Source organism: Barbus barbus (assembly GCF_936440315.1).
Source record: "Barbus barbus genome assembly, chromosome: 19".
Classification (NCBI taxonomy): Eukaryota; Metazoa; Chordata; class Actinopteri; order Cypriniformes; family Cyprinidae; genus Barbus; species Barbus barbus.
In genome coordinates this window covers 12,404,947-12,425,364 of record NC_136747.1, presented here as the reverse complement: position 1 = coordinate 12,425,364, position 20,418 = coordinate 12,404,947, and the positions used below count along the sequence as shown (strand labels likewise).

The window sequence follows — 20,418 nt, the reverse complement described above, 5'->3', positions numbered from 1 at the left end:
TTGACATAATCAGAAGAATGAATATTTATTAGAAAAAAGGCCTGGAAAAATGGCATGGAAATGCCTGGAAATTTGACTGAGTTTCTCACTTTTAAAATTCTGTGGGAAGGCTGTGGCATGAAATAAAACTGTCAGTTGTTGAGGGAATTAAATAAATGAGACATAATAAATAATTAAATAATTTAGGCCATCTTGTTCTCCCCCTTGGAAGTTTGCTGTGGCCCCTAAAGTAAGCTTTGGTTGTAGATTTTGGTTCAGTGTAAACAAAAGACATAAAGACACATATTAAAGCAATAAGATGTACAAGGAGGTGTGTTACAGTGATATAGAGCATTTGTATTTCCTGATATACCACAAGAGACTCAGAATCCAGTATTGTGAATGCATTTTAAACACAGTGACTGTGAGGTATTATATATTATAATTTACCAAATGTAGAAGGAAGTGGCAGAATATTCAGACGCCGTTGTCGGCGGGAGCAGATGGCAATCATGTTGACGCTCTCTAGAATGTTCTCACTCACCATAAGGAGGCCTTTGTAGGCATAGACAATCCCTAGCCAAATGGTCATGTGCGTGTTCTCGCAGTGCTCCAGGAAGGGCCGGATTGCGATGTCTCGTCCCTGAGGATCCGCCTGTGGAGACGCAGTGAGGAAACCAATGAGTGGAAATAATCCTGGCTTTAAAAACACCTTTGTCACTGACAACAATAACACTGAGCCCGGGTTTATTTTCCTTGACTTTAAATGCCTTAATACAACGGTGGACTTTAAGAATTTATGAAGTAAATTTGATTTAGATTTAAAAGTAAATTTGCAAAAATGCATTTGCTCTGAGTACCAACACTGAGGCTAAAGGCATTATGAGAACTTGGATCATTTGATCTCCCATGGGAGACCAACCATAATGGACTTTCACCGAGATAGTAAAAATAATATAGTCACATCTACAGGATATCACTTGAGTGTTAACGATTAACAACAACTTTTTATGGGCCAGGCATCGATTACTTGATATTGATCGAGATATTTACAGTCCTGATATGCAAAGCAGGTCAGGACTGGACTCTTGAAAGAGTCCGGCGAAAGAGAGAAGACCTCAACTGAGTTTCCCTCAATATGCTGGCTCTAAAAGTAGCCAAGCTCAAACCCACTTTCTTGCTGCCCCAGTTTGGAAAATCTTAAAAGAACACTCCACTTTTTTTGAAAATAGGCTCCTTTTTCCAACTCCCCAAGAGTTAAACAGTTGAGTTTTACCATTTTCGAATCTATTAAGGCGATCTTCGGGTCTGGCGGTAGAACTTTTAGCATAGCTTAGCATATATCATTGAATCTGATTAGACCGTTAGCATCTCGCTCAAAAATGACCAAAGAGTCTCAATATTTTTCCTATTTAAAACTCGACTCTTCTGTAGTTACATTGTGTACTAAGACCAGGGGCGTCGCTAGTGGGGTGAAAAGCGTGACAGAGTGCATAGGGCCCAGAGGTCTGGGGGGCCCGCGATCCCCTACTGGCCATCGGGAGCACCGGGACATTCTATTCTATTGAGTAGTGGGCCGATCGCCGAAACGAGGGAGACCTCCCTGATATTAGGCGCTGTTTTTAAATGACAGCGCATGTGAAACCACAAAGTAGAGTCTTTGGTCATTTTTGAGCGAGATGCTAATGGTCTAATCCGATTCAATTATCTATGCTAAACTACACTAAAAGTGCTACCGCCAGACTCGGAGATCGGCTGAATGGATTCGAAAACGGTAAAACTCAACTGTTTAACTCTTGGGGAGTTGGAAAATCAGCCTATTTTCAAAAAAAGTAGAGTGTTCCTTTAAGCTTGCCATGCAACAATCCAGACACAAAGATAGACAAGGATCCGACCTCCAAACGCATCCCTAAATCTTGCAGATTCTTCTCAGTTTAGTTACAGATTGTAACACCCGCGGCTTTCATCCGCCTCTTGTGTGGCTCTATCTGTGTGATTTGAGCTTGACATTAAGGAGTTCACCACTCAGAAGACATCTTCACAAAGTGACGGTGCAGGTAACTGGGCCAGCCAACGCAAGAAGCTCTATTTATAAAAGATACGTGATGTGATTAATCCTAGAAGTCAAACTGTAGGACAAATTTTAAACAGATCAAAGAGGAAAAGCTGATGAAAGACCTCTTGAAGTCTTAGAAGTAGGTTACTAGAGATGTTTATGGGAATCGTTGATGTGATGTAAGGAGCTTCTACAATAGCAAAAAAAGAAATAGAATAAAGTAATGAAATAACTTACAGAATGCCTTCCTATTAGACTATTTTAACATCAAAACCTAAAATTAAATAATATTATTTTCCTACACAAAATTGCTTTTACTTCAACATTCAAGGGTTCCATCTGACCTCAGAAACCCAAAACTGAAAAGATCCGATTTGCTTAAGAAATGCTTATTTCCAACTGCACAACAACAAGACCTCATAGTTTGAGCTGTAGCTACTCGAGGTGTGCGGTGTTGCCAGGCAACAGTCGGTGGGTTGAGCTTAAAGAGAGTGCTGTGCGCTCTGTTATTTCTCACTGCATTAGGTGTCTAATGTAATTGTTCAGTGGATGCTGGAAGGATGTGTGACTGACAGAGTGTCTGTGGAGAGATGGAGGCAAGAGGGACACAGTTAGCTGACAAGAGAGAATTATATCATACTTTATAGATGGGAATGAAACATATGGCCACTAAGAACTGGAAACAGACAGCCATTAAGTGTGTATTAGTACACAGCGACAGGTTTGCACACATGGTGGGGGAACAGGAGGAATAGCATATGGAAAACCATAAATAAACATAGAAATAGAAATAACTAGTAAAAATGATCCTGAATGATGATTGGTTTATATACATGATATACTTTACCAGTCAGTAAGATTTTTTTTGTTTTATGTTCACCAAAGCTGCACTTTTTTGTCTGAAAAATATTGGAAATATTACATATACACTGCCTTTCAAAAGTTTTGGATCAGTAAGATTTTTAATGGAGTCTCTTATGCTCATCAAAGCTGTATTTGATAAAAAATACAGAAAAACAGTAATATTCTACTATACTATAAAATATATTTTGTTTCTGTAACACAGCACTGAATTTTCATCAGCCATTCTAATATCCTGATTTATTATCGGTGTTGAAACTGTTGTGCTGCTTAATATTTTGGGATACTTTCTTCTTTGATGAATAAAAAAACAAAAAAAAAACTGCATTTATTCAAAATAGTAAGTTTTTACTATCACTTTTTATCCATTTAACACATCCTTGCTTAATTAAAGTATTAATCTCTTTAAAAACTTACTGACCCCATTTCTTAAAAAAATACTACCCCAAACTTTGGATTAGTACTGTATATTGTAACACAAAATTAATATTTTGAATAAACACTGTTCTTTTAAACTTTTTATTTATGGAATCCTAATTATAAATCAGCATATTAGAATGATTTCTGGAGGATCATGTGACATTGAAGATCCTAATTTCAGTAATGATGCTGAAAATTCAGTTTTGACAGGAATAGATTACATTTGAAAGTACATTATTATAGAAAAGTGTTATTTTTAATTGCGATAATTTTTCACAAAATTACATTTTTTTCCTGTATTTTGAATAAAATAGATATAGCCTTGATGTGTATAAGAAATTTCTTTAAAAAACTAAAAATCTTACTGATTCCAAACCTTTGAACGGAATATATATTCAGTTGAAAATTATTGTACTGCTTAGTGAAGTATGGATATTTTGTTTTTATTTAAAACAAAATTATTTTTTATTTTATTCATTTAAAAAGAAAACCATTTTTTATGAATAGAAAGTACAAAAGAAGGGCATTTATTTGAAATAGAAATCTTTTGTAACATTATAACTGTCTTTACAGTAAATTTTGATCAATGCAATACATCAGTGCTGAATTGCTTATTTGCTTAATGCATTAAAGTACATGGTAGTGATTGAGTTATGACGGTTCAACAAAAGTGTATCCCATGTATATTGATCTGAGCTTGAAAAAATAAGGGAAAAGCCTGTTAAAAGTGGAGTCTGCCAGTCAAAGTGGAGGATAAACTCCAATTCAATGGCTGTCTGGGGCTAAAGCCATGCCTTGTTATTTTCTAACAAGAGAGCAGAATCAACCTAAAATGACAGGGAGAGTGACAGAAAGAAAGAAAGAGAGTCTGAGATTTCAGGGTAGTTTGCCTCCATGAGCATATATTTTATTCTATTGGGAGTTTAGTACAGCATGAATGAGATTTCTATTATACAGCCTCTAAGACCTTTGATTTTGAACTAAGCTCTTGTTTAAGGGAAATGATAGTTATAATACTCATTTGGACGGGTCAGTCACCCTCCTGCACATCTGTTTCTCTCTGACATGGCTTCTTGAGACCACAATCTCTTATCTGTAGTAATCCTTTTACACTATGTCCTGTGATCTCTTGGCGGCTGCGTGCCACTGCTGATATTGTTCAATGGAGCTGAGTGTTGTTTAACAAGTCAATTATTCAGCCATCTTAAGGTGAACTGGAGCGATACTTCACTGACCTAATCCCACAGCAAAGCCATAACACACAACAAGGAACAAGGTTTAGCACCATGGTTCAAAACCAACACTTGCCAAGTAAAGATTTGCTTTGGTCAGTAAATACCACAGAGTTAATTGCCAGTTGGCCAGAACTGAAACAAAGTACATTACTTAAATAAAATGAAAGATGACCCTGCTGATGAGAGACTCAAAACAAGACACAATTTATCTTGGTTGTCTAAAGAGGCACAATGTGAAATATTCAATGCAATAGTAGTATTAGTAATATATGATATATATATATATATATATATATATATGAGGAACATTATGTATGTTTTTTTTTATAAAGAACATATTTTTTTGAAGTCAATGCAGGCTAAAGAAACATCACACACCGGAACATCACAAGTGTGACTTTTTGCAATTTTGTACAAAATAAAAGCATTTAAAAGCAAACTTCCTGATTAAAAATTAAAGCACACTAGTGTGATAAACAGTGCAAATTCTTTTGTTTAATATTGTGAAAATTATTCATAGAAAAAAAAAAATTCACTCAAAAAACGAGGTACCTACTCTCAGATAAATGAGGCCTACGATTAATCAGATGCACATAGAAACACAAAGCCAGTCCAAAATGAAATAAAACAAGTTGACAAAAAGATTGAATCCAATCTTTGGTGATAATATAGCAAAATGAGTGATTTATAAGCATTTTTTTGAGGCCGGGTCATTTTTTTACAGGAACACTACAAGTGTAACAAGGTGAAAAATCTCCCACTAAATTTCAGTCCAATGCAATAACATTAACCAGTATTTTCGGGAAAAATAAATCGAACACCACATTATTTATATATATATATATATATATATATATATTTTAAATATAAATATTGCAAAATACACCTCCATGACTGGCAGAAGTACATTTTGGTCCATGTTTAGCACTTTCCTGTTTACTGGCTGGAGGCAAGAGCATCTCTGTGTGGCTCCAGGGTTACATCTACCTGCTCCAGTTTGAGGATGAACCTGCAGCTGCACGCTGAGGCTCTGCAGATCTGTCTCCCTCTGGTGTGTGCTTATTTTTGGAGTCCACCGCTCTAAACTCCACTTCAAATGCGGTGACTTCAAAGTGGCCCTGCTGCAGTCCCTGCAGCTGAGCCTGGGGGCTGCCATCACTGATTCATTACGGGCTAAATGCATCATTAGACCAGTAATCTAACCCCGAACATCACACGCATTTAAATATGCAAATGAGAACGTGCAGCGCCGTGTTTCAGATTGCCTTTGTTATTGTAGCCTAAAATGCTTCTTATTGACATCATTCTTTAATCTAATGCTCCAGAATATATCGGTTTTAATCACAACTCCCATCTGCTCACTCTCTGCAAGTCTCCGATGCAAATGACTTTCGCTATGTTGCCGTCACGTGACAGCTGTACCATGCACCCTTCGCCCTACACAAACACGCTCACTTATGAACATGCAGCTAATTTGCAAATAACAACCTTCATAAATGGGGTTCGAGTGTTCACTGTCAAACGTTATTAGAGCTCACGCATGGGCAAACATTTGAATCTGGTGACTACTGGGATTATACTGAGGTATTCACGCAGATGTGCTCTCAGAATTACAGTCACGGACACACAAACGCCAGAACGCTTACAGCTTGTTTTCTTTTCTGAGGGACAATCGAGATTTGTGACTTGGGTCATCTATACATCCTTGTTGAGTCAAGGACACCGAGAGGTCCCACACACGATAAGCCATCAGTCCTGATAACTCATTAGGACCGCAGTTTTTTTTTCTCCATGAGGGCTGGCATGGCAAACTGTAAGTGATGGAGGACGGCTGCTCTCCATCATGGTGCACTCTGTTGCCCTCATGATTACTGAAGCCACACGCACCTTTCTGTACCGTGGACATAAGGGTATGGAAAAGAGTAGATGGGTGTTTGTTCGAGTGTGGACAATTTTGGCAGTGTGGATCAGGTTAGAAAATGAAAAACACTCTTAAAATACACCTTCACTCTCTCACTTGTTGTCTAAAAATGTCTGCAAAATCAGTGTTTACAAATACACCACAAGTCATGAAAATCATAACTATTTCCACCACATCTCATATCTCGTGTTCACATTCTGTGATGGAAATGGCCATATTGGAAAACATATCTGAAAGATTTCTGAAATTAAATGGCTGACTTGTTTCCATAGCATTTTAAATAACATAGCACATATGGCTTCATTCATAGCTAGTCTTTTATGCATCCCAGATAGACACTGAAGATAATATTTTCAAACTTTTTGCATAATTTCACAAAATAGATGGAAAATGACACAATATAAAATATATAAAACAGATAAAATATATAAAACACTAATTATCATATAATTTCAAAATGGCTTAAATATCATTGAATCATGTTGGCCCTGACAGCCTCGTAGTAAGTCATGATAAGACATTTGGTCACACTTTATTTTAAGGTCCAGTTCTCTCTATTAACTAACAATTAACTGCAACTTTTGCCTCAGTAAACTCTTAATTACTGCTTATTAATAGTTAGTAAGGTAGTTGTTAAATTTAGGTATTGGGTAGGATTAAAGGCTGTATAATATGGTTATGCAGAATATGTGCTTTATAATAAGCAACTAGTTTATAGTGAGAATTGGTCCCTATATTAAAGTGTTAGCAGAGATGTTGACATAACCATCATATAACAAAAAGAAAAAAGTGACATCGACCCTGAGACTTGACAGTGTCTGCAGCTGAAGAAACATCCATATACTTACTAAGAAAAATATCCTGACCACCTTTCCAGTGAAATTTATTGAAGTGGTCTTTGAACCTATTGGTGAAACGGTAAGTTCAAAATGGGCGGCAGTAATCCACTGCATCTGAGGTCTGAACTGACCCAGTGCACTTCACATTAAACAAACTGCCAGCACACTTCAAACATTGTCTGATCTAATCCTCACGGTGAAGTCCCACTTGTGGCTCATTCACTTTATCATTCCCGGGATCATCCGCACCTCATTTTCTCTTGTTCTCGGTTTACCTCGGCTCCATTGACTCCATTGAGGTGCACATCCTGTCCAGGATATTACCCCTTGCGTTAACATTAATTAAACATGATTATTCATGATTATCTGAGTGAACGTTGATATGTTTTGATGGTGTTCATTTTGTACAAGATACAGAATGTTCCTCATTGTAATAACAAATTTGTCGATTATTATGTGCATAGGCTGCTGTCAAGATCTGTTAGGCTGGCCCTGCTGGAGTTGAATTTAATATGAAATTTAGTTCTATGAAAGTTAAGCAGAAACTTGTGATAAAAAAAGCTATACTTCCAGCAGTGAGACAAAACTCTCACTTTTTTCTCTTTTTCTGTCTTTGGCAGACTCAAACATGCACACACACATCATATTCCTGTCGTTGCTAGCTGAGAGCACAGTAATTGAGTCCTTGGAGGCTTGGTTTCTATGAGAGGCCTGTGTTGTGATGTGTACTGGGCTGTATTATGCAGACTATAGAAAGTACAGACGGGCTGCTTAATAGCAGGAGACGTATGCTCTACAGCATTCATGGTTAAGATTGATAAGGTCAATAAATAACATTTCTCAAATACCGTTTTAGGGCAAATGGAACCAGCTAAATCAAGCCACGATGTGTTTTATGAATATTTTAAATGCTTTTGAACCTACTCGAAAGGGACACACACTATACAAAGTATAGGCCTACTTTTAAATATAACTTATTGTTAGAGGGGCCCACAAAAGTCCTAACTAAAATAAATATATATTAGAAATATCTGGTTGCTCTGTAAATTTTTTCTCTCCATCCACAACTCACAATTACCATGTTAACACCTGTCATTACATGAATAGACTATGTAATACTTTTTTCTTGTCTTCAGGGTCAGGTCACCTGAGATGCAGGCCCTCATGCAGTTAAATGCTCCTAAGTGTGATCATGTGACTCTGTCGCTTTCATTTGTCTGTTCTCCTAGGCAACTCTGAAGCTCGTGAGCTGCATGACAACTGTGAAGAGTGATATTATACAGATATGTAGGATTTCTTTGGACCCAACTTGCTGCTAGAGCAAGAGCACAGCAAATGAGCACAAACTTTGAAAAATACGAGACAGAACGGTACAACGATAGAATGACAGACAGACAGACAGAAGATAAATAGACAGACAGACAGACAGACAGGCATGAAGACAGATGGATCTGCAGTATGATGTACGATGGATAGACAGATTTGCATTAGAACAAAAGGAACATGACTGATCTGAGTATATCAGACTAATATGATCAAAGTCTCAATAAAACCACCTATAACAGAAAAATCCATCACTGTTCACTGTAAATTACACAAGCTGCCAACGCTCCTTAACGCAGTCAAACAACAGCAAATCACGGACGTCAGAGGATGGCACAAGCTTCTGATATTCTCCTGTAGCCCATTAGGCTGGATCATGTGCCAGTGAAGACTATTGATGCACTGCCACACCAAACTGCTCTTTTCTGCCTACTGCACATTGTCAGGATGTGGACGACTCTTGGTTTTTGTTCCCTAGCTCATCTCACTGCCAAATTGGATTACCGTGGTTGTAGGTGGCCATTTGAGCCAAATACTTTGCACTGAGTTCAGAGACTGGAAGATAAAAAATAAAAGAGGATACACGCTTGGCTTCTGCCCCATTGCATTTGGAAGCATGTTCAAATAGGAGCAGCCCATTCGCATTTCTCTGAGCGGCAGCCACGCTCCCCTCCCATCGGCCCACTTTAGATGAGCCAAGAGGCCAGCAATCAGTCTCTTTAACTAAGAGAAACAGGCAAAGGGAAATGCTTTTGGAAGGACCGTTTCTTTTGCATTCTGATGAATCGGGTAAATCTCGGAGTGAGAAGACAGAAATGTGATGTAGTAGAACATCACGAAGAGGAACAGACTGTGTTTTTGCAGTTAGACAGATTGTGAACATTGTGAACATTTCAACCTATCAAAAAAGAACAAGTTCTTAAGGACATTTTGACGCTTGAGTTTTAAATTCATCTACTCCGTGTGTGTGCACAAGAAAGAGAATGAGAGAAAAATACAGACAAAGAGAGATCTTAGCCTGACAAATGACTTAATGATTAATAGTATGGAACTCTATTAATTTGTTTCCATGGATACAAACGAGCAGCTCAGTTCCAAGACTGTTGGAATATTCTGCTCAACGTTGATAACGGGTCTCTCCTAGATTCACTTCTTATGATACATCAAACTGCACAGCCAGCCAATGAAATAATCCCGCAGTCACGCTCCGCACATGCAATTATGCATATGACGAGATGTCTTCTCGTTTTACACTCTTTCCTTTCACTCACACTTCATCTGCATTCACGTTAGTTACGTTACCGCCCATACCATGTGACTTCTGTGGCGTATGTACTAAATGTCTGTGTGCATGTACCTGTCAGGTTTTGCAGGTGTGAAAGTGTGTGCATTGGCATATGTGTGTGTGTGTGTGTGTGTGTGTGTATGTAGGGGGTACTGATGGCCGCCTGACTCTCTGCTGGACGCTCTCCAGGCTGTGGGCTGGCAGGGTGTCAGAGGGTGCAGTTGAAAACGAAAGAGGGGGGCTCGGCTCCATCCGGCTGCCAAGCAGGCTGTCTTACTGTCAGATGGTCAGAGCTGGTTTGTTATCGGGTCTCAGCTGCTCAGACTGGAAACAGTGTCAGTCGGCAGGCCGGTGCCACAAGCCCATGCCGCAGGTGGTCCTCAGCCATCAGGGGCGCTAGAGAGGCTGAGTTTTAAAAGCATTTGCATACTGAGAAAATGTTCTGTAACACTGACAACGTCTGAGACCCCTTTAATTCTGTTGCTTCTATTGCATTATTTAATAAATATTTTTATTGCAAAATATATATTATCTGCATACAGATTAAGCTGAAAAGTTGGAATTAACATGAAATTATTTGGTGCTAGTATTTGGTGTATCCCCTTTTCGGTTAAGAAAAAGAAATGTTTTAAATTTCAATTAACGTTTTTTACCCTGGATATATATATATATATATATATATATATATATATATATATGACATATATTAATATTAACAATATATATTAACAAGACATTCAAAATGTTGTAGTATTTGGTTCATCCATTTTTGCTTGCTTGATTATTTTTTAACCTAAATAAATAATTTTGAAGTAAGCTTTATTTTCAGGTTTAAATAAAAGAAAAGCTCAGATTTTTGTATGAATTATAAACATTTTCTCCAAATAATTCCTTTTTTGACTCCTAAATTTTTCAGATTTCTTCCAGATAAAATTATAATTAAATTTTATTGTATTTTTATTGTATTATTTAATAAATATTTCTCTCTCTCTATTTATTTCTCTATATAACTGTACCATAACTATATTTGCATACTAATGTAGGTGAAACGTTCTTTATTTCTTTAATTTACAAAAAAACAACAAGTATTTCTAGCTCTGCATAAAAAAATTCAAATTTGTGCTAAATATTTTTATACCATGTGGTTTTTAATCATAATCCCTACCCTAACCATAATGTAATTAATATTACTCAGTACTTAAATGTATAATTACACTGTAACAAGGACACCTTCAAATAAAGTGTAACCTCTTTTTATTTTTCTAAATTCCTTCCAAATAAAACTGTTTTTATAAAGATATAAAACATAATATTTTCAGAACCCACTGTATCTCACTCCTACAGCAAGCATTGCATTAATTATCTAACAGTTTCTCTCAAAGATGAATCTAAAAAAAAAATCAGCTCATTTGGAGTCGTGCGGTAATGACGGACCACCTGCAGCCCGTCACATCGATCCAATCCCTCAGATCGGGCTGCAGCACCTGCCTCTCATATCGGCCAAATGACACATTTCATTCTCACGGAGACTCAAGTCTTATGAGAGTAATGAAGAGCTGTTTGTGGCTGAGTTATCTGGCTCGGTAGGTCTGTGCGGTGCCAGCGCTATCGACCCACGCTTCAAATCAGCCTCTCTTTCACACACAGAACCATTTTGGGGGTGTGAGCTTCAACACACAGCTTCATATTAGGGCTGGAGAGAGAGAAACTGCTACAGGGTGTAATACACAGTGTGCGCATGTTGTGTAAGAAGTTTGTTCTGTATAATAATTTTTAGGACCAATAAAACACAAATATAGCTTGTGCTCACATCCAGCTAAAAGATGATGTCGGAAAACAAGCCCATCATATAGGTTAATCAAAAAAGCTGTTCCTGCAAGTGGATCTGAATGGTGCAGTGATCTTGGCGCCAGTCAGGATGATTAAAAATACATGTGTTCTCCAAGCTAATTCATCATGAAATCTTAACGAGAGCAGACATCACACACAAAAGTAGCATCAGCAAATAGAGGAAAAACTCATCCATAATGCTTACTGTCACCAAAAAAATTGATTTTTAAAAAGATTTATTTTATTGTAGAGCAAAATCTATCTTCTGTTCTAAACCCGTATGACTTTCCTTGTTCTGCAGAACACAAAGGAAGACATTTAGTAAAATGTCTGTGTTTTTTTTATATAATGAAAATCAGTATGGTCCAAAAAAACATAAGAAAGTCAAATTTGGAACAACATGATGAATACATGAAGACAGACTTTTTGTTCGTGGGTGAACTATACCTTTACATAAGGTACATTCTGATATAAATGATGCTGATGTTGCACAGTTTGCCAAAGCTTTTACCCAAGATCACACTGGGGTCATACAATCTGACAAGCTACAATCGCAAAGGACCGGAAAACTTGCACTTTGTGCACCGAGCAGCACTATCAGATCTGGATCCCAAAAGGAACGAAACCCATTGCGGAGTATAAATTCATTACAGCTGGTCTGATTGCAGGCCAAGTCTGTCGAGATCTCGGAGATGATGAGAGCGGGAGGAGGAACGGGCAGACAGTGTGTGTGATTGCATAAGAGAGCAGACTGATAAAGAGAAAAGACACTCTTTAACACTGACTCTAGCATTCTAGTCTATGCATTATATGATTTCAATCGTCATTGCAAAAGCAACCAAATTCAAATTGCCCATTCAGCCACTCTCTAGATAAGGATGGGCCATATCGAGATGGCAGTGCGGAACAAATTACAGTCAGAATCAATACTTGTCAAGCTCTGATGTGATCATTACAGTGTGTGTGGGTGCTATGGGACCATTCTCTCCATCTAGCTCCTGATCATGTCCATGGTTAGAAAAAAAATGACCAAAACTGACTATATTTCAGAATAAAATTTGATCTTCCCCTGCTATAATGTGTGGTTCTCCACAACACATCTGTCCTTCCATGAGTCATTTATTGCCCAAATGAAGCAAAATTAAAGAACCACACACAACACCACTGCTCATCCACACCAGCAGTGGGCGAGACTCAAACACGTGACAATTAAAACATGCAGCTGGTCATTACCACAGCAATAAGATAAGCAGCCAAATTGAGTTGTGTCCCAAATTACACACTATATACTACTTATGCACTATGTACTCAACCGTGTAGTGTATGAAATTTATAAGGTCATTTTGTCATGCATCATCTGAGTCTGATAGCCCCTCCCCCTCCAATACATAATTAAAGCTGTGACAGTTGAGTGCATGATTTAATTTTTCAGTTAATTGAAAGATTAGTTCACTTCCAGAATAAAAAATTCTTGATAATTTACTAACCGGCATATCATCCAAGATGTTTATGTCTTGCTTTCTTCAGTCGAAAAGAAATGAAGGATTTTGAGGAAAATATTCCAGGATTTTTATCCATATAATGGGCTTCAATGGGAGCCAACAGGTTGAAGGTCCAAGCTGCAATTTCAATTAAGCTTCAAAAGGCTCTAGACGATCCCAACCGAAGAATAAGGGTCTTATCTAGCAAAACAATTGGTAATTTCAAAATTTTCAAAATTCAAAATTGATAAAGTTCACTTTCAAAATATATATATATATATATTTAACCACAAATGCTTGACTTGCACTAGCTTGATTTCACACATTACCTAGTCACGTTGGAAAGGTCACGCGTGACGTAGGTGGAAGCACCAACCCAGTGTTTACAAAGCAAATGTGCAAAGAAAGTCAAACGGCCTTTACAAAAAAAGGTAAACCATTGAATTCGGACGATTTTGAAGTTGAAGGAGAAAAATCATCGCAAAAATCATCGCAAAGCTAGTGCAAGACGAGCATTTGTGGTTAAAAAGTATATATATTCGATTTTTTTTAAAGAAAATGACTGATCGTTTCACTAGATAAGACACTTATTCCTCAGCTGGAATTGTGTAGAGCCCTTTGAAGCTGCACTGAAACTGCAATTTGGACCTTCAACCCGTTGGCCACCATTGAAGTCCACTAAATGAATAAAAACGTATGGAACTGGAATGTTTTCCTCAAACACCATAATTTATTTTTGACTGAAGAAAGAAATATATGAACATCTTGGATCACATGGGGGTGAGTAAATTATCAGGACATTTTTATTCTGGAAGTGAACTAATCCTTTAAGTCCATCATCCAGTTATTTAAAGGGCGCTTTTTGAATTTTCAGTGTGAACACTACTTACACTATTTAGACTACAAAACAATATAGAATAGTACATAAGTGCACAAATTGGGACGCACCTTTGATCTATTGGTGATAATAATCCTTTTCTAGTACTACTTTTTACTGTGCATGTTCAATTCAATGGCTGTAATAAGGATTGTTACCAGATAATGTTTTAAAAATAATTTTGATAGATATCCTTTGAAATTTAAAGATTTGAACAAGGATATGATCTAGAAGTGCACAAATGTCTCAGATGCCACAGTATATCCTGGGGTTTGAATGCAGTCAAATTCTGCTGCTCCACTCAATAAAAACTGTTTGGTGCCAAGTGTTAACTACCCCATGAAGGATTTCTGTTTGGTTGTTAAGCAACATGTATACCTTATTTTAATGTAAGAACAGGTCCAACCATTTTTTACAGTATGAGACTTCCGGTGTCGGCCTATCCCTAACCCTAACCCTAGATGTGCAAAAACTGTCAGGGTTCTGTCACTTCAGTCTAGTTTATACATGGTTTTGTTACGGAGCCCTGACACTCCCTTCTTGTCTTGTTTTCTGGTGAGCGCGGCTTCAAGTGTGCTTGAGCTGAGCGCTCTCTCGTCTGTGTGCTGTTTCATGTTGGGGCGTGGTGTTCGGATCCCGGCACTCCTGTCTTGTTCAGACTCAGTTCTGGTTTCGTGTCGGGGTACGGACACTCACGCTCCAGGTTTGTTCTTGCTGTAGGAGTGTGCGGTCTCGAGTTCGCTCGGGTCGTGCGCTCCTCTGTGAGTGTGTGTGTTTGTTTTGTTCGGCACGCGGTTCAGTTTCGGCCACGTGCTTTTTCGTTGTGTTGCACGCAGCTCGTTTTTTGGCTGCGTGCTTTCTCTTGTTTTGTCTTGTTCTGTGTTGCTCGCCGCTTGTGTTTTTTCACTGGATGTGTGCTTTCATGTTTGTCATATTTTGTGAACATGCAGCTTATGAGTCTCCTCATTAGCTGCGTGTTCGTGTCCTGTTTTGCACATGGCTAGTGATTTTGTTTTGCACATGGCTAGTGATTTTGTTTTGCTGGCCATGTGCTTGTGTTTTTGTTTTGTGTGAGCACATGGCTTGTCTTGTTTGGTTCTATGTGCTGTGTGCTCTAATGCCCACCCACCTTGTTTCCTGATTATTGGTTAATTTGCCCCACCTGTGTTTACTCATTACCCTCCTCATTTGCTCCCTTTATAATCTCCTTGTTTTTGCAGTTCTGTGCTGGTTTGTCGTCGATGTTACCCTATGTGAAGTCCTGTCCTGTCTGTAGTTTTTGTTTGTTTATTTAAATTTTAATATTAATAAAGCCCTATTTCCTCCTGCAAGTGAGTCCTCGCTCTCATCCCTTCACCCACACTTGACAAAAACAGTATATTACGCTTCTTGAGCAAACTGACATCTGTTATCATATTTTAATTATCATAATAATAAACACACCGGTTTATACAAATTGCACTCAATTACACACTCATTGTTTTACCATTTAATCCACTTCTTTAGTCTTTGTTATTTACCTCACACATAGTATTTAGTCATGCACATTCACAGGAAACCGCTTACTTTCACATTAAACATTTTTAAGAAAGGCTGTGTGGATCAAACTGGCAAGACAAATATTTTGTAAACACAAAATCACATACATTATACATACAAAGATGTAAGTGGCTGTCTCATAAAAAACCTGTTGCCTGGGTTACAATATGTTATTAATAGGTGTTTGCTTCAGAGGCCCTTTGAAGCCCTTTGATGTGGCCTTATTCTGGCCCCATGGAGCTGTGCATGTGAAGGGCATCAGGGGCCACAGACCTCTCTGAAGTCTTCTTTGCCCTGCCCACTTGCTTAACACAAACATCTCTACCAACACAAAAAGAATTATGCAAGAAAAGGCAATGTGGCACTTTAATAAATCATAACAATAGTTCCAAACACCTCTTACATCATGTAAAATCCTAAAAACGCAGCCTTTCTTTGTTGTTCTGAAACATTTAGAGAGATACAATCTTAATTACAGATTTGGAAGATGAGCAGAGACAAACACTTTCACTCTCTCTCTCACACACACACACACACAGGCTCCTGATTGGCCCGTCCCATCACAGCAGTGTGTTGTGGCATGCAGGTTAATGAATGTGCAGATGGCAGTCAGGAGGGGGGCTGCGCCTCCCTCCACTCCATCTCCCCTCTTTTCTCATTCTTCACATCTCTCCTTCTCCTTTAACATCTCATTTATCTACTTTATTCCCACCCCGTGCAGCTTCGTGGCTCACTCTGCGATCACCTGCTGCGTATCGCTGTTTCACATGTGAGTGTGTGTGCATCCTGTGAGAAGAAAGCACGTTTGATTTCACAGCTTTCCTAACAAGGGATTCGCCAGGGCGATCACAATAGCGTTATTACTGCCTCTTCATGCAGGGGAGAGCCATAACTGGGGACAAAGGCGGGGTTAAATATGTTCAGCAGGCACCTGCGGCGTGGATCGCGGAAGCATGAAATCTCAGGCTAAACATGTCCTGAAGGACAGAGGCTCTGTGTGGGACAGGGCAAGAAGGCGGGGTGAGGAGCGGTGATTAGGAAGGCAGCCGTGCATGAGTGTGTCGAGGAGGACGCGGGGGAGAGAGCAGACTCGTGTATGGACTCCCATGGCCTGCTGCACTAAGTGACTGGTGTAGGGTTTAATAGTGCCATATGGTTTACATCTCCGCTCACACCATGTCTTTCCTCCAGTGCTTGTGTGCGTATTGATCCTGAGGGCTCTTTCCTTCCCCTCCTCCTCGCTCTTGCTCTCAAATCTCTCGGTTTCCGGACCGCAGAGAGGATGGAGGCCTCCGTGGCAGACTGATGCTGATAAGAGCAGGAAGCAGAGGTGCTCTGGGCAGAGACGGTAGACGACATTCCCACCACACTGAGATATCCATCTGTGATGTGCATTGAGTTCACAGTGATTGCTTTAAGACCAGATGAAATGAAGATGTACAAATATTTAAAGGTGCAGGACGTATTATTTACAGGATAGCTAGTGACTGAAATGTATACTGCAGTCCAAATTCTAAATATTAGAGATTGTTGTTTCTCTTGCTCCCTCCTCTTCAGATTCTACACTCATTCGGGTTGCCGGATTGAGGACACGCAACAGGAACGAGCGCAGTTGTCAGTTGTAAGTTGCTGGCTTCCATGGTTGCAATACTATGGTGAACCAGTAGTGCATAACACAACAAAATCTCCACAACACAATGGAAACAAGTTGCAACAAAACGAAATTTGCACAACACAACAGAAACAAGCCACAACACAATGGAAACAAGCCACAACACAACAAAATTAGCACAACACAATGGAAACAAGCCACAACACAACGAAATTAGCATAACACAAAATGGAAACAAGCCAAAATTAGCACAACACAACAAAATTAGTCCTATGTGTTGTGTTGTGGTGATTTTGTTGTATTGTGGAGATATCTTTGTGTTGTGGAGATTTCGTTGTGTTGCGCACTACTGGTCCTCCGTATAATATGCTGTGTTTTCTGACAACAGGCATGTTGAAATCCTATTGAGTGGAATCACACAGACCAAAACAAAACAGACATTCCTACATGGAACATGCACTTAGAATTAGAATAACTCCCAGTAGCGTTGTTTTTTGGAGAAACATGTGAACTTATGTTTCATAAATATCTGCAAACATGTAGAGTGATGTTGTGAATTTCAGCATGTGCCACCAGTGAAAATAAATAATAAAAACAGCTGGAATTCAGTCTTACGTAGATCGCTTGGCGATATGGCTGCGGTAACATTTAGCCTGCCGTTCATAATCTTGTCTCTTGCCTGCCAGCATTTGTAAATACTGCGGTTCAGAGTCTGGTCAATAATTTTCAATAAGAACTGTTTAGTAGCAGTTTGCGAAGCAGCTTTTGGGAGCAACTAAATTCAACTGATAAGCGACATCTGTGCTTCTCCACTCTGGATAAGCACCAGCCTCCACTGCACACATCTGAGTCTTAAGGCCTCTTAAATGTAATGAACTGTGGGGCACAAAGAAACACACGTTCCCCTCACAGCTGCCGACAGATTATGAGTGTGTCTGAGCAGCAAATTTCCATTATCTGTTTCTTGGACTGTGCATTGTATAATTAAACTGCATTTTAGTATTTTCTGTAAAAAAATGCAAACCTGCCACCTTGATGCTAGCCTGTTCTGAATGCTTGCTTGCTTATGACAAGTCTCTTCAAATTCGGTCCTTGAAGGCCACTGTCCAGTAGAGACATTGTATTGGTCCATAGGATATTTTGCCTCTTTTATGATCTGCCATGTGAAAATCATAAGGTCAAACGCTTTGAAAAGCAATAGCACAACAAACCACATGATTAAAGGTATCATTTATGTCTGGTGAACAAACGTGAGGCGGGATGAGTTCCATGCCAAAGTTTAATACTTAGGGTTAGTGTATAGCATGCCTTAGCAACCACCACTAATAATGCCATTTCAAGAATATCACCTCATTTCAAGGCTACCAATTATGAAGCTCGGATTATGGTCACAAATCAGAGCAATAAACCCCAAGGTCTGCATCCAAGCCCTGTACAAAACCTCTTACCCAGACTGCCACTTCAAAAGAAGTGAGGACTCTTTCCAAATTCAAAGCAAATATTATCAGACGATGAAGCAGACAGGATCACAAATCAACCTGACGTCCCATTCATCACCCTGATAGTAGCCAAATAAACCAACACCCACACTTCAACACTACCACTGTTATTTACAATCACATGATGTATGGATGAATACATAAGTGTCTCGTTGCAGCACTGGCCTCAAGGGACGGTGGCTGCCAGCGACTAAGGCGACCATGAGCAAACACTTCTTTATAAGAGCCGCTGTGACTCAGAGAGGGCACATCGTATGAGCGCTGCTCTCTGGTTTGTGTCACCAGCTGTGTGCGTCATTATGCCCAGGTGGGTTGGCAACCAGCCAGCTCCCCTGCCACCGCCGAGGGTTTAATTAGCTGAGCCTCAAGGCAGTGGAGTCCCGGATGCCTCGGGGGACAGGGGAGGATGATCTGTGTCACACGCGACGGTGTGATGTTGACCAGACATGACACTGTCACTCCGTTCCATCTTGCTCAATAGAGTGCGTATCCGTAGCAGTTGAGTTAACGGATGAGATCTGCCTGGAGCGCCACCTTTTCCCCACGGGACGAGGAGAGAAAAGCATCTCCTCAAGGACACAAGGAGTCAACGCTGCTGTGCACCCGGCATCTGTATGCACCCTGTCACCACACTGCTGATGCAGCAAGAAAGATGTGCACACGAGGGAACAGAATGCAGCTCACACTGCTGCCCTTGCTTTGTCACTCGCTAATGAACAGCCGGTCCATCTGCCCAATATGCATGTTATCAGAACCCCATGCCATTATTTTAACATTTTGTTTTTAATTATAAACACACATTTACTCAACACTTACCTTACTATTAGTGCTGAAAGACCCACCTGTTACAATCATTTGTATTTAACAGGCCCATAGGCAAACTTTCAGAACTTCACATAAATCTGCACCACAGCAAAATAAACTATATTTTCCAAAAGTTGTGAGTTGCAGTCTGAATGTGATGATGTAATGTAAAGACAGACTTTTCTAACGCACTGGCTGTAAAATACACCTGCAGTTATTCATGAATAGATGAGTCAGTTACTTGAGTCATATGTTTGAATCAGTCTGAGGAGCTCTTTGCTGAATGAACTAACTGAATCAATCAGAATGGTTATTGAATAACCATAGAAAAGACTCAGAGAAACTCACATGTTATTAGTATGAATCAGTGAATTAACTGACTGAATTCATTAGAACAATTATTGAATTACCATCTGACTCACTTACTGAACTGCAAGTCATTCATTCATACTTGACCTGAAATTAAGTGAATTCATTTAGAAAATGTATTTAAAAAATAATAAACTATAATTTAATTATTGAATGTTTTGACATGTTACTAAAATTGTATTTTTATGGATTGGGATTTGTGGGGGGATTGGGATGAATTTGGCTCCCCAGAATTATATTTACTATGATGTTTGGAAAATCCTATATTAAACCATTAAAGGAATGAAGGAATCTACTTTTGATGATTTATCTGTGAAACTATGGACACTATACAAGGATTATGGTAATTACTGCCTGCTAAGAACTGCTAAACAACATGCATGCCCACACACACACACACACACACACACAGAAACATGCATCTGCGTGATGACAATGCTTAAAAACAGCTGTAAGGGAGGCACATGGAGGACACAGAGATATTGCAG

At 39.1% G+C, this 20,418-nt stretch overlaps 1 protein-coding gene across 1 annotated transcript in view; it reads right to left on the bottom strand.

Annotated features, from left to right (window-relative positions):
• gabbr2 (gamma-aminobutyric acid (GABA) B receptor, 2) overlaps window positions 1-20,418 on the bottom strand; it is a 198,027-nt gene that overhangs the window by 6,714 nt on the left and 170,895 nt on the right. Inside the window, exon 14 of the mRNA XM_079442503.1 lies at window positions 524-634. Within this exon, the coding sequence (XP_079298629.1) occupies window positions 524-634 (111 nt within the window). The remainder of the gene's footprint in view (window positions 1-523; window positions 635-20,418) is intronic.